This window comes from Phyllopteryx taeniolatus, chromosome 10 (genome assembly GCF_024500385.1).
Source record: "Phyllopteryx taeniolatus isolate TA_2022b chromosome 10, UOR_Ptae_1.2, whole genome shotgun sequence".
NCBI lineage: Eukaryota > Metazoa > Chordata > Actinopteri > Syngnathiformes > Syngnathidae > Phyllopteryx > Phyllopteryx taeniolatus.
Window position 1 is genome coordinate 15,329,108 of NC_084511.1, and position 16,286 is coordinate 15,345,393.

At 42.1% G+C, this 16,286-nt stretch overlaps 1 protein-coding gene across 5 annotated transcripts in view; it reads left to right on the forward strand.

The window, feature by feature from the left end:
• Positions 1 to 16,286, forward strand: part of LOC133484628 (glutamate receptor 3-like) — a 125,525-nt gene that overhangs the window by 61,282 nt on the left and 47,957 nt on the right. For all 5 annotated transcript variants that reach the window (XR_009790449.1, XM_061787503.1, XM_061787504.1 and 2 more), the window contains exon 5: positions 8,708 to 8,895. Coding sequence is in view for 4 of the 5 variants with exons in the window: in XM_061787503.1 (XP_061643487.1) it covers positions 8,708 to 8,895 (188 nt within the window). In the remaining variant the exon portion in view is untranslated. The remainder of the gene's footprint in view (positions 1 to 8,707; positions 8,896 to 16,286) is intronic.

A 16,286-nucleotide genomic window follows, 5' to 3' on the forward strand; every position in this document is an offset into this window, starting at 1 on the left:
TTGTAGTACTCTTTCTAGGCATGAAACCATACTGTTGCTCGCAAATACTCACTTCTGTCCTGAATCTAGCCTCCACTACTCTTTCCCATAACTTCATTCTGTGGATCATCAACTTTATTCTTCTATAGTTCCCACATCTTTGCACAGCACCCTTGTTCTTAAAAATGGGCACCAGCAAACTTTTCCTCCATTCCTCAGCCATCTTCACCACCAGAGTCATCTTACACACCCCCATCCTATGCTGTCTAGCTACACTCTCCTCTACCACAACCTTACAGTCGGTAACCTCCTTCAGATTACATCATCTGCACAAGATGTAATCTACCTGCGTGCTTCTACCTGCGCTCTTGTAGGTCACCCTATGTTCCTGTCTCTTCTGGAAAAAAATTTTCATTACAGCCATTTGCATCCTTTTTGCAAAGTCTACCACCATCTGTCCCTCCAAGTCCCTTTCCTGGATGGCGTACTTACCCATCACTTCCTCATCACCCCTATTTCCTTCAGCAACATGTGCATTACAATATGCACCAATCACGACTCTCTCTCTGTCTGGAATGCTCAGAACTACTTCGTCAAGCTCCTTCCAGAATTTCTCTTTCACCTCTAGGTCACATCGTACCTGTGGGGCATAGCCACTAATCACATTATATAGAAAACCCTCAATTTCAAGTTTCAGCCTCATCACTCGATCTGATACTCTTTTCACCTCCAAGACATTCTTAGCCTACTCTTCTTTCAAAATAACCCCGACTCCATTTCTCTTTCCATCTACACCATGGTAAAATAATTTAAACCCTGCCCCTAAACTTCTAGCCTTACTGCCTTTCCACCTGGTCTCCTGGACACACAATAGATCAACCTTTCTCCTAATCATCATGTCAACCAACTCCTGAGATTTTCCTGTCAGAGTCCCAACATTCAAAGTCCCCACATTCAGTTCTAGGCTCTGTGCTTTCCTCTTCTCTTTCTGCCAAAGAACCCGCTTTCCACCTCTTCTTCTTCTTCAACTTCGACCCACAGTAGCTGAATTTCCAACGGCGCCCTGCAGGTTGACAGCGCCGGTGGCGGACGTTGTTAACCCGGGCCACGACCGATCCGGTATGGAATTCTTTGGATGAACGCTCATATTTGTTTGGCTAAGTTTTAAGCCAGATGCCCTTCCTGACGCAACCTTCTGCATTTATCCGGGCTTGGGACTGGCCTACAGTTTGCACTGGCTTGTGCCCCCCATAGGGCTGCATTATTCAGTCTTAATTTTAACCTTTTCAATAGCCTTCACTTTCTTTGCTGACTGGTTAGGAGTAAATTACAAGGCTCTACTGCCATATAGTGATACACAGTTTCCATTTCGATTATGTAACAAAATACCATGGAATAAAGCAGTGATCACAAACATGGTGCTCACAGCCACCAGGGAGCCCCCGAGAAACACATGAGTAGCAGGATCTCATCCCCGACCCGGAGACTGCACTCCACCCTTTTTCGACTAAGGACCATGGTCTCAGATTTGGACGTGGTGATTCTCATCCCAGCCGCTTCACACTCGGCTGCGAACCGCTTCAGTGAGAGTTGGAGATCACAGCTTGATGAAGCCAACATAACCACATCATCTGCAAAAGGCAGAGATGCAATACTGAGGCCACCAAACCGGACCCCCTCTACACCTCTGCTGTGCCTAGAAATTCTGTCCATGAAAGTTACGAACAGAATCGGTGACAAAGGGCGTCCTTAGCGGAGTCCAAACCTCACCAGAAACAAGTCCGACTTACTGCCAGCAATGCGGACCAAACTCTGACGCTGGTCGTACAGGACCGAACAGCCCGTATCAGGGGGTCCGGCACCCCATAATCCCAAAGTACCCCCCACAGGACACCCCGAGGGACACGGTCGAATGCCTTCTCCAAGTCCACAAAACACATTTAAACTGGTTGGGCAAACTCCCATGCACCCTCGAGGACCCTGCCGAGAGCCCCACCGATGATTTTGCATCGTGAGTTCACATTTTTGTGTATTGCTATTCTAAAAAAATAAATGAAAAAGGGTGATGAGGATGGAGCTGCCAGGCAAGAGAGCTAGAGGAAGACCAAAGAGAAGGTTGATGGATATAATGAAGGAAGACATGAGGGCAGTTGGTGTTAGAAAGGATGATGCGGGAGATGGGCTAACATGGAAAAGGATGACACGCTGTGGCGACCCCTAACGGGACAAGCCGAAAGAAAAAGAAGATTCGAAAAAAATATATATAGTTCATGGTCAGTATTGTAGTGCATGACCAAACAAGACAAACTAGTGGGTGCAACGACAGTGACGATTTCCATCCATTTTCCGTACCGCTTATCCTCACTAGGGTCATGGGCATGCTGGAGCCCATCCCAGCTATCTTTGGGCGAGAGGCAGGGTACACCCTGAACTGGTCGTCAGCCATTCGCAGAGCACACAGACAAACAACCATTCGCACTCACATTCACACCTACAGGCAATTTAGAGTCTTCAATTAACCTACCATGCATTTTTTTGGGATGTGGGAGGCAACCGGAGTACAAGGAGTACGCTGGCACGGAGAGAACATGCAAACTCCACACAGGCGAGGCCGGATTTGAACCCGGGTCCTCAGAACTGTGAGACAGATGTGCTAACCAGTCGTACACCGTGCTGCCTAGGAGATGATTTATTTCAAATAATTTGAGCACATTTGTTATTTCTGATGTGTGTATGAAACTGATGGCCCTTTACTGTACATTAATCAGTACCCAAGAAGAAGCTCTCAGATTCAAAAAGGTTGGCGATCCCTGGTACAAAAAGATCCATTAATATCTCTCAGATAATCAAAAGCTACCATTATTACTTTTGTAAAAGGAGAATTTTTTTTAAAACAGCTCTCTCAAGCAGCTCTACATAATGTTGTTGCTGGTAATGGTGGTTTATTAGATATATACTGATAATATAATATTCTGATAATATGCTGTATTGTTCCGATGATTTTTAGTTACTTTTACACTTTTTTAAAGCCTACCTAATGGCACACAAACTTTAGTGCTGACTTTTAAAGAAACTGGACTAAAAGTAATCAATTTCTTGACAGACTATTTACCTCTAACCAGATCCCATCTGCTAATTTCCATACAAATGTAAAAGCAGGCAAGCATGGAATCTTCGTTGAATCTTCAATGAATCCAATTGTTCCCATGCACAGGGTTTGGGGCTTGCCACAGGCAGGTAGAGAGGAAAATATCAGCAATTTCAAAATAAAAGGTTTGTGTGATTCTAATCTGATTGATAAGAATCCTTTACTCATGGTAGTTTGCATAATTTGTGGTTTTCTTTCACATCCAAGATTTTGAAATTTTCACACTACAGGATTGCTCTTCCCTTAAAAGAGGCAGTATATAGAAATCAGTGTAAGAACACAATGCAGGAGAAAAGTAAAGGAAAAGCTTACAAATACCCATACCCAATACTCTGTTGTGATGCTTTTTCATGCGTACTTTATTTTGATTATTAAGTCATACACTGTGATTATTAGGAAGAAAATGGTCCATTGATCTTTTTGCTTTTACCAGCCATCCACTCAATGGATCCCAACCCACCAGAGAGCATTTTAACCCAGTTAAACTGCATGGCATCTCTTAATGTGAGGAGCTTTTATTGCTGGGAAGCCTGCCATGTTATCCAGCTGGCTCAAGGTTGGTGAGGTACTGAGCATTTGCCACGCGAAAATGAATAATGCATCCGTGTTATTCAAATCGTCACTTTGCAACTTTGGCTCTAGGTACCACAGATGGGAGGAAAGGTAGCACATGAGCGACTGTTGCTGCTGCTGCCTCTGTGCTCATTGAAAAAGGTGACACTTCAGAAAAGCGTCACACAATTTCATTTCACAGTCTGACTTTTTTCCTAGACAAAATTTTGGCTTTTGTGTTATAAAAGTCCACCCCATCTACAGTTGATATAAAATGTTTACACACCCCTGTTCAAACGGCAGTTTTTAGTGCTATACAATATGTGACCAAGATAAATTATTTCAAAACATTTTCCACCATTAATGCAACCTATAACCTGCTCAACTCAATTAATTTTTTTTTAACTAAACTGATATATTGTGGAGGCGGCACGGTGGCCGACTGGTTAGAGCGTCAGCCTCACAGTTCTCCCCGTGCCTGCGTGGGTTTTCTCCGGGCACTCCGGTTTCCTCCCACATCCCAAAAACATGCATTAATTGGAGACTCTAAATTGCCCGTTGGCATGGCTGTGAGTGCGAATGGTTGTTTGTTTCTATGTGCCCTGCAATTGACTGGCAACCAGTTCAGGGTGTACCCCGCCTCCTGCCCGATGACAGCTGGGATAGGCTCCAGCACGCCCGGGACCCTAGTGAGGAGAAGCGGCTCAGAAAATGGATGGATGGATGATATATTGTGGTTGCAATGTATTCATATTATTGGGGATGTGGCCGTGTTCATAATAAACCAATCCCATTCAAACTCATGTAAAATGGTTCAGGCAACACACACCTACCTCCATTTAAAGTGCCTCCGATTCACCTCAAATAAAATTCAACTGTTGTAGTAGCGGTGGCACGGTGGACGACTGGTTAGAGTGTCTGCCTCACAGTTCGGGGTTCAATCCCCGGCCCTGCCTGTGTGGAGTTTGCATGTTCTACCCGTGCCTGCGTGGGTTTTCTACGGGCACTCCGGTTTCCTCCCTTATCCCAAAAACATACATGGTACGTTAATTGACAACTCTAAATTGCCTGTAGGTGTGAATGTGAGTGTGAATGGTTGTTTATTTGTATGTGCCCTGCGATTGGCTGGCAACCAGTTCAGGGTGTACCTGAACTATCCTGCCCGATGATAGCAGCAGCAGAGGTCTGTCGTTGTTCAAAGGTATCCGTCAGGAGAAGGGTCCCCAACGTTTCTAAGGCATTCTATAGAGGTTATGCCCAACCAACCGCTGGATTCGGCAAAACAGGACAAAGCACTTCCTTCCGTTTGAGGTCACTGGCAGGAAACCAGGACAAAGCACCTGGTTAAACATTCCAGTCTACAATGCATTTTGCTTTACATAAGATGTCTTCGAAAGCTACCAAAGATGACCATATCTGATGTTTAGGCTTTGTTCATCTTTACATACATCATATTAAATAAAGGAGATACATGTATTTAACCTTTGTCTGAAGACGTGAGTGATAAAGAAAACAATATTCTAGCAAGTTCGCGTTCAAACATCATCAGCCTGGTGCACACACAGGAAGTCTGCCAACCTCTTTTCCGGTTGAGTCATGTGACATTCCGCATAAGGCCCATATACCATGGGAACACAGTGAAGACCATCATCATCAAGTGGAGAAAATATTCCATGACATTACCAAGACCTGGATGTCTTTCCAAAATTGCGGAAAAGATGAGAAGAAAACTAGTAAGGAAGGTAGCCACGAGGCCAACGGCAACACTGAAGGGGCTGCAGGAATTTCTGGCAAGTACTGGCTGTTTAATACAGTACATGTGACAACAACCTCCGTTGTCTTCATGTGTCTGGGCTATGGGGTAGGGTGGCAAGATGGAATGCCTTATCTTGCAAAGAAAAACATCTTACCTTGTATACACAATGTTTTGCAAAAACATGTGGACAATGTGTTTTGATCCTTTTTGGCAATCATTTCAAAAGGTATGTTTTGGTGCAAACACAACACTGCTAGTACACTCTACCTCATACGAGTGAAACACGGTGATGGCAGCATCATGCCTTGAAGCTCTTTTCAGCGGGACCTGAGGTCTTAGTCAAGAAAACCTGGCTTCAGGTAGAAAGCATAGAGTGGGTACGGAAAGTATTGAGACCCTCTTAAATTTTTCACTCTTTGTTATATTGCAGCCATTTGCTAAAATCATTTAAGTTCATTATTTCCCTCATTAATGTACACGCAGTGTCCCATATTGACAGAAAAAAATTGTATTTTTGATTTTTTTATTATGAAAACAGAACAACTGAAATGTCACACAGCCATAAGTATTCAGACCTTTTGCTCAGTATTTAGTAGAAGCAGCCTTTTGAGCTAATACAGCCATGAGTCTTTTTGGGAATGATGCAACAAGTTTTTCTAAACTGGATTTGGGGATCCTCTGCCATTCCTCCTTTCAGATCCTCTCCAGCTCTATCAGGTTGGATGGTGAACGTTGGTGGACTGCCATTTTCAGGTCTCTCCAGAGATGGTCAATTGGGTTGAGGTCAGGCCTCTGGCTGGGCCATTCAAGAACAGTCACGTTGTTCTGAAGTCACTCCGTTATTTTAGCTGCGTGCTTAGGGTCATTGACTTGCTGGAAGGTGAACCTTCGGCCCTGAATACTTATGGCTGTGTGATATTTCAGTTTTTCTTTTTTAATAAATCTGCAAAAATTTCAACAATTCAGTTTTTTTCTGTCACTATGGGGTGCTGTGTGGACATTAATGAGGAGAAAAATTAACTTAAATGATTTTAATTTTTTAATGGCTGCAATATAACAAAGAGTGAAAAATGTAAGGGGGTCTGAATACTTTCCGCACCCACTCAAAATATTACCGCAAAGCCTACTAGAACAGCTGAACTTTATTTTGGGTTAATCAGAGGCGCTTAAAATGGGGGTAGTTGTGGGCTGACTGCCATTTAACAAGAGCTTCAATGTGACTGGATAATTCTGAACGCAGCGAAATTCCCACTTCAAAAATGACATGCACACTTGTGCAAACACAGTATCTCATTTTTATTTTTTTTTCTATACACTATACACACACGATTGGTGTAAGGTGGCATACTAACATCAGAACGGCATGTAAAACGCATAGTGACAATATGGGAAGTGTGTTGAAACTCAAAACTGAGTTGACACTGAACATAACAGCACACTGCAGTGTTGGATGGTGGAGCTATCTCCTCTTTGAAAAGAAAACTTTTTTATGCCTTTTTGACCTCCAAACTTACCAGCACCTAACTACTGAAAATATGTGCAGTACTGTATTACACAACCCCAGGTTATCACACATCAGGGTTTTTTTCAGTCAGACGGCATCACAGTCGTCCCAAACTGTTGATGACATAAATAAACGTATTATACACTAGACAACTCTACTCTACATTACTCTCTTAACCCAACCAGTCGGGGCAAATGGCCACGCCACACTACGTCATGGATCAGATTTTTTTTTACCTGAAGGAGTTTTTCCTTGCCTCCGTCGCCTAGTGGTTGCAGTGTTCAGTTGTTCTCTTAATGTAGTCGTTCTAGACATGCTCCATATGTAAAGTTCCTTGAGAAAACTTCTGTTGTAATTTCCCACTAATGAAATACAATTGAATTGAATTGAATTGAATTATTATGAAGTGGTAACGAAATAACAACAAAATGCTTGTGAGAGCAAGCTCTTCCACTACATTGTTCAACAGTTGCTGTGACTGAGGAATTGCAGACTACTACAAGCATACCTGTGCATGCCCCCACCCTAAAAAAAACAAAATACTGTAAATACAAAACAAATGTGCTCCATGTACGCAACCAGTTGCCAGATAACCTTGAGCCCTGACAGGCCGATGTCTGCAAAGAGAGCACCCTTGCTCTTTGGGACAGATGACACACTCTGAGTCGGTCTTGGCTTTTCTAACCAAAAGGTCATGTGCTGAGGATGTGACTATTTGCTGCAGTGCAGGAGGCACATCAGAAGGTCAGACACACACTGTGCAACTGTCTCAGTGCTTACAAACGCTGCTTCTTAAGAAAAGGTTACTTGGCCATTCAGAAGGACTCAAAAGTAAAGGGGGGAAAGCAGAGAAATGAAGAATTTTTTTTGCTGTGGTCTCTGAGGTTATTTGTCTGCTGCCTGTTTACTGAGATAAGGCCTTGCAGAAAAACAACGTGCAGTGAAGAAAGAAAAATAATGACAGATATTAACTTTGACCACTGCTTTGACCAAGTTGCATTACACTTAATAAATACATTTAAGAATTTATTACCGCTGCATGTTTTTTCACCCTTCTATTCTATGCAAGTGTGATGATAAATGCTGAAACATCACAAGAAGCCATTCCATTGTCTATAACTTGAGATATGAGATACCAGCTCTGTGCTTGAGTTGCATTAATTTCATGTTATTCCTTCTACTATATAGCAGATTGGAGAGCAGTTGGGCCTTTAATATTTCATCTGTTCCTGTCCAAATACGTACAGTATAGCTAACTAACTGTGTGATTTGACGATAGTCTTTCTGAGTAGTCTGTTAAATGAAAATATTTCACATTTTTCTCTGCATAAGATCTATCTTAAATACATCTTTCATCGTCTCAATAGGAGCCAGAACAATCCTCCAAGGAGAGACTAAGCAGGAAGTGTCAACATTAGCATGTCGCTGAGCTAAATGCCATAATTCAATTGATTGCCAAGTGCAATAACATCACCCACTGATCTTTTAATAATATGGAGATATAAATCCCCTCCTTTCACTTCATTATATTGCCTTTTCACTTTGCAAATTATGGATCAGCACACACATACCCAGTGCCACATGAAGCAAAGGCTCCATACAATATTCTATTGGGACTTCTGAATACTATTTTTGATTGTAATGAGATGCCCTTTGACTTTTGGATTCAAGCGGAAACCGCTCTGGAATAAATTAGCAGCTATTCATTTCTGGCAAACTCTTACAGTCAGTCTAATCCTCTGGGTCACGGCTATCTCTCTCTCTCCAGGCTTCTCCATACTGCAGGCCATCATGGAGGCGGCGGTGGCCAACAACTGGCAGGTGACCGCACGCTCCGTCAGCAGCACCACAGATGCAGCAGAGTTCAAACGCATCATTGAAGAGATGGACAGGAGGCAGGAAAAGCGCTTTGTGATTGACTGTGAGGTTGGCAGGATCAACACCATATTAGAGCAGGTGAGCTTTCATCATACTCACTGCAGGCTGTGTATTATTAAAACATGAAATTGCGAAAAATGACTCCAGTTCGAAAAGGACACTAACTTTTTTGGGGTTGTGTAGGCTAAAACGTTTCAATTAATAGATCCAGTGAAAAGAGGAGGCCAATAAAACTCTCATTGAGTTGTGTTATGGAAGACGTCAGTGTTTCTTCCCCAGCCATTTGGTAAATCATTGAAACTGCTCTATTTTTGTTTGTTTGATTTACTTTAACAGTGTTTAGTGCTAAGAGGGGACACTTGTTTTTCTCAGTAAAATTCCTCCTTGCTTCATTGCTTAATATGTAATAATAATAATAATAATAAGAAGAAAAAATCATTTTATTTATAGACACCTTTGAGGGCACCCAAGGTCACCATACAAACATAGTTAAAAAAAATCAAGTAAAACAATAAAACTAACAGAATATAAGACATCAATTAAAATGGCAAATTATATGATAAATGTTGAAGTGAATAGGCAGCCAAGAATAGTGTGTCTTGAGTTTGGATTTGAAGAGGGTTAATGAGTCTGTGTTTCGGAGGTCAGGTGACAGGGGGCAGAGCAGCTGAAGGGACGGTGAGGTGGATGGAGGACGAAGATCTGAGAGAGTGAAGGGGTATGGTAACATGCAGGAGCTCAGCAAGATTTGGCGGGGTGAGGTTATTGTTGGCCTTGAAGGTGTAGCTCAGTAATTTATTTTGGATTTGGTATTGGACAGGGAGCCAGTGGAGTTGTTGCAGGGCTCGAGTGATGTGGTGAGTGGAGGGGGTCTTGTGTTAATACGGGCAGCAGAGTTCTGGAGAAGAAGAGTTTTTTTAGTGACTTGTGGGGGAGACAAACAGGAGAGAGTTGCGGTAATCCAGTAGGCAAGTGACGAGGCTATGAGCAAGGACAGCGGCAGTGTGGGGGTAAAGGAGGGACGGAGCTAAATTATGTTTCATAGATGAAGGTATACATGGTAATGTTGTTTATGTGTGCTTGGAAGGAAAGTGTGCTATAGGGGATTGCACCTAGACTCTTAACCTCAGTGGAGGTGGAAACAGGAATTATCAAGTGTAATGGGAAACTGTCAATTTTGGCTAGCATGGACTTGGTACCTCTGAGTAAGATTACAGTTGAGTTGTAGAAAGTTGGATGAGAACCAGTGTTTGAGTTCAGAGAAGCAGTCAGTACGGGAGGAAGGAGGAAGAGTGGCAGTGGGTTTGGTGGAGAGGTAGAGCTGACTGTCAACCATGTAACAGTGAAAGTGTAAATTGAATTTATGGAAAATATTGCCAAGAGGAAGGATGTAGGTGATAAAGACGAGCGGGCCCAAGACAGAGCCCTGGGGGACACCAGAAGAAACGGGTGATTGATGGATTTGAATGATTTCATGGGTGCGGCCCAACAGTAAGAAATGAACCACTGGAGAGGTGTGTGGCAAGCGGAAGGCTTGGAGCAACAGAGGATTTCTGAAATGTCCATGGCAGAAGGCAGAGGAAAACTTGAAAATTAGTGGACCAGTAGGACACGGTGAGGCAGTGAGGATGAACTGAAGTAGGAGGAAGGAGGAAGTTGCTGGTGGATCTGTTAGATTTTTGCATCGAAAAATTACAGAAAACAGATGGGTACAAGTGGGAGGGAATGGAGTCCGGTGGGCATGAAATATTGCCAAGCAGAGAGAATAGTGCCTTGGAGTCGCCTTTGCTTTTATGGATTAGGATTGTGGAGTTCGTCGATTTGGCTTTAATTATAGTCTTTGTAGTGGTTAATATGATGACTGTAATGTGCCATGAAAAAGTATTGGCCGCCCTCTCAAGTTCTTATATTTTTGCATAGTTTCCCCAGTTGAATGTTTAAGATCATCAAACAAAGGTAAATATCAAACAAATACAAACCAAGAGAACTCAAAATTCTGTTTTTAAATGGTGATTTCATTTATTAAGGAACATTTTCTTTACGTTATCTGGCCCAGTGTGAAAAATTAATTATCCCCACTTGCTGAATCATGAAGTAATTGTGGCTAATCACAATTTTTGGTTAATTTTCACAAATCACACCCAAGCCTGATTACCTCCAGACCTGTTCAATCAAGAAATCGGTCCCGAGAAAATCAAGTCGGCCAAAAGATCCAAAAAAGCTACAAGAAAATATCACGAGCCAAAGAAATTCCAGAACAGTTGAGAAATAAAGTAATGGACAACTATCAGTCGACCAGTTCATGGTGTACCCTGCCTATCGCCCTAAGATAGCTGAGATAGGCTCCAGCACGCCCGCTACCCTAGTGAGGATAAGCGTTACACAAAATGGATGGATGGAACGCTATCAGTCTGGAAACGGTTACAAAAGTAATTTCTAAAGCTTTAGGATTCCAGCAAACCATAGGGAGAGCCATTATCCTCACATGGAGAAAACATGGAACAGTGGTGAATCTTCCCAGGAGTGGCCGACCTACAAAGATTACCCCAAGAGAACAGCAATGACTCATCCAGGAGGCCACAAAGGAACTCAGAAGAACTTCTTAAGAACTGCAGGCCTCCCTTGCCCTAGTTAAGATCAGTGTTCATAACACAACAATAAGGAAGAGACTGGGCAAAAATGCCATCCATGAAAGAGTGCCAAGGTGAAAACCACTACTGACCAAAAATTACGTAAAGGCTCGTCTTACTTTTGAAAAAAAAACAAAAAAACATGAATGATTCCTAAGACTTTTGAGAGAGTATTATATCAACTGACAAGATGAAAGTTGAGCTTTTTGGAAGGTGTGTGTCCTGTTACAGCTGGCCTAAATGTAGCACAGAGAACAGTCAAACATGGTGGTGGTAGTTTGATGGTCTTGGGCTGTTTTGCTCTTTCATGACCTGGATAAATTAATGTGATTGATGGAGCAATGAATTCTGCTCTTTAACAGAAAATCCTGAAGGAGAATGTTCAGCCATCAGTTTGTGACCACCAGCAAGTCAACTACTAAATGGCTTTAAGAAACAAAAAATGATTTTGGATTGGCCTATTCAAAGTCCAGACTTGAATCCAATTGAAATGCAGTAGCATGACCTTAAAAACCCTCCATCCCATCCATCCATCCATTTTCTGTACCGCTTATCCTCACGAGGGTCGCGGGTGTGCTGGAGCCTATCCCGGCTATCTTCGGGCGAGAGACAGGGTACACCCTGATCTGGTCGCCAGCTAATCGCAGGAAAACCCTCTATTTTTGCTGAATTCAAACAATTCTCCAAGGAAGAGTGGGTGAAAATATCTCCACAGAGATGTGAAAGACTCATTGCCAGTTATGGAAAACGCTTGATTTCAGTTGTTGCTACTGAGGATGACCCAACCAGTTATTAGGTTTAGGGGCACATTACCTTTTCACACAGGGCCAGGTAACTGAATAGTTTTTTTTCCTTAATAAATCAAATCACCATTTAAAAACAGCATTTTAAGTTCACTTGGGTTATACAGTATTTGTCTGATATTTACATTGGTTTAATGATCTTAAGCATAAAAGTGGGGAAACTGCAAAAAATAAGAATTTGAAATGGGGCCAATAATTTTACGGCACTGTACATGCCCTTGTGTATAGTGAGTCAAAAATTTTTTATGGGGGCGTTTGAGTTGACGACCTTTGGATTTTAATTGTCGCAGAGAAGGGGTGAAATGGTGCAGAGTTGGTGAAAGCTACAGATCGGTTTTTTAATGGCACGTGTTGAGGAGATGTTGGAGATTATTATTGTCGTGAGTAACCAGTTCATCGGGGGTGGAGAGATAGTCTGGGCCAGGGGTGGGCAAACTTTTTGGCTCAGGGGCCACGCTGACTCTTAAAATTTGACAGGCGGGCCAAGCCGGGACCAGATGCTTACATATAAAAAAAAAAAAGGCCTTGTAGCGTTAATACTTAGATTTACTTTTAATGGGAACAGTGTTGTTTTGTTGATCACCTTTTTTTTGCCAGTGCATCAATGTCTGTTGTTAGTTTTGTTGTGGCAATTCTCAGAACACATCTGAGGTGTTCATCACTCAGCTGGGATCTGTAGGATGTTTTGTTGGTGTTATCACACTAAACGTCTGTTCACACGCAGAGTATGTAGAGCCGAACACCACAAGCATCCTCTGTGCCATCTTCTGGATTTTTGGAAATTTGTTTGTGCTTAATGAAGTATAAAACTCATCCACTTTGAGAGCTGAACTGACAGTATCACATTGGAGATCAATCAGTTCCATCTGCAGCTCCTGTGGCGCTGTTTCAGGGTCTTGTGTGACTGAATCTTGGATGGCAGTTTGTCAGATAAAGATGTTTTTCTGAGCCTGCAAGCTTGATTTTAACCACTGAGCCATAGCCATCAGTTCCTGCGTTGATTGGCTGTTAGCATAATCAGCATGCTTGGTAGAAAAGTAACGGCTGATGTTATATTCCTCTAAAACCGTAATGGTTTCTTAAGAAATTAGACATATAGCCTTTGACTGGACTTCAGTCAAAAAGTATTTAGTAGTCCATTCTATATTAAACACTCTCCACTCCCTGTTGACTTTTCTTTTCTTTGGCTCACTCATGGTTGAGAAGGGTTCAGAGCAGTAGTAGAGTAAAAACAGAACAGCTAAATTCAGGCCAATGTATCACTGCACATACTGCGCTACCTGGTGGAACCACTGGGCATTACAGGACAACCTGGTGGAACCACTGGGCATTACAGGACAAGGTCAAATGAATGCAGTCATGATTTTAATATTATTTGGGTAATTCTGTACCAATCTCTGGTGGGCCGGATTTAAATGATCAATGGGCCGGATGTGGCCCGCCGGCCTTATTTTGCTCAACCCCGGTCTGTGCTAATGTTCTTGATTTGACTTCAGTTGACTTGAACATCACTGATGACATATGGCTGAGAACAGAGTAGTGGAGTGAGGATGCCATAAGGATTGAAATGTTTTGCTGAGTTAGATTACGCAAAAACCTTTGAGGAAAATGGCCCATGTACCGAGCAGGAACCTAATCTGCAATTCTGGGTACAAATGCGGATAGATGAATTCATTGTTCTCCCATACAACTATTCCTAATTTTGCATCACTCTCCATTAACCAGTGAGTAGCCTTCTAATTAACAAATGGTCGGACAAAAAAAGGAGAATACAAAGCATGATGACTTTTTCTTTTTTGTGGATTATTTAAGATTGTTAGTTTAGAGTATGTTTTGGGATTACATTATTATTATTTTTTTTAAAACACTGTGAATTTGACCAATGGCTAACAACTGAATGGGTCACACAGCAGTAAGCCTGCATTGTGGGTTTTTAAGCCGCAGCAGAGTTTTAAATTGAGAGTGTGAAGCTATTTTGGAAAGCCCACCAGTTTAATCCTCTTCCTTGAAAAAAATTAAACTTGAAATCAAAACCCAAAATCACTGTCATTTTATTCCACTACTCCTCATATTAGTTGAAACGCCATCTTGCATCACACCACTATGCACCCGAGTGTTGCTGTTGCCTCTGCTTAGAAGGCAATTAACAAATTAGGCTGCTTGTTAACATTCATATGAAAATTGGTGTCTCCATGTTTCACCAAATCCCCTCAATGACTTTTAACTTCACTTGTTATGCATGAATCTTATTTCAAGCCAGATTCATAGTTTTGAACATTCATTTGGTGTTTTGGTCTCTACTGAAGATGCATTGTTTGCTTCTTTAATTGTTTCAATAATAAGGCTGCTTGTCCAAAACGATAACTTTGTTCCCACTGTTTCCTTGTTATTTGTTTTGTTTTTTGCCCGCTTTTAGACATATTTTCCACTTCACCAGCATTATACATCATACTGGCTAAACCTTTTTTTCAGCTCAGTGACAGTAACAGCAGTGAACGTAGTTTGCCCCATTTTTATCAGTGATAACCTCAGCATGAAACCTTTTTTTTTTTGGGTCCTGGCCTAATTGAAATAATCCACCAGTGCAGATGAATCAATGGCATTGAGGCAGGTTTGGTGTAATTCTCTCTGCTGAATGCCCCCTACTGAGGCACATAAGTGTGCACATTTAAAACCAGGACTGGCCGTCTGCTATGTGGGAAATAGCTCCCAATGTGACAGTCGCTTGTACCATTACATAAACTTTCTGCTTCTACCCGCAGTTGTAGCTGTATCAACTCACGATTGTCCTATATATATATATATATATATATATATATATATATATATACACACACACACACATACACACACACACACAGGGTGGAGTTGGACTTTCGCACGAAGTCAGCTAGTATAGGCTCCCGTGACCCTGAACAGGATAATCGGTGTTGAGGATGGATGGATGGATGGATGTTTATTATTATGGTTGTTGTCTGCAACTGCATCATACTTGGAGGTACTTCTACTATGTTTATTCTACAGTATGACAGCACAGAACACCACTCAGTGTTGTGCAGAGCAGTTCAACACCACTATAAAAAAAAAAATAAAAAATAAAAATATATATATATATATATATATATATATATGTACATATATATATCCATCCATCCATCCATCCATCCATTTTCTGTGCCGCTTCTCCTCACTAGGGTCGCGGGCGTGCTGGAGCCTATCCCAGCTATCATCGGGCAGGAGACGGGGTACACCCTGAACTGGTTGCCAGCCAATCGCAGGGCACATACAAACAAACAACCATTCACACTCACATTCACACCTACAGGCAATTTAGAGTTGTCAATTAACCTACCATGCATGTTTTTGGGATGTGGGAGGAAACCGGGGGGCCGGAGAAAACCCACGCAGGCACGGGGAGAACATGCAAACTCCACACAGGCGGGGCCGGGGATTGAATTGACTGGCAACCAGTTCAGGGTGTACCCCGCCTCCTGCCCGATGACAGCTGGGATAGGCTCCAGCATGCCCGCGACCCTAGTGAGGAGAAGCGGCACAGAAAATGGATGGATGGATGGATGGACAGTTGGAGCCAGTCTAGTACGACAACAAACAGCCACAATGAGAAAATATACATTTAAGAAATAAAAAAACACAAGTATGGAGAGCCATTCAGCAATGAATGTAATGTAGTGGTAATGCTGATACGATGAGAACGGTGCAAATGATGCCGATGCATCAAGCAATTTGAAGTGATTTGAAGTGATTAGTAATGTAATATTAGAACAATTGTGCAAAAATTGCAGCGAGTCCTCAAGGATGTAAGTCTACGGCAGTAATCAACAACAGTTATGCAAATAACGCAGTGACAAAGCTACTGCAATGAGTACAGTAATAGTGTAATGTAATAAAGATCCAATTGAGATGTGCAAAATTGGCAAAAAATGACAATATGTCACAATGGATTTGTAAGTCAACTATTTAAGTTAATGGAGAGAGGGAAGAAGCTGTTGGAATGTGTGCTGGTTTTAGTGTACAT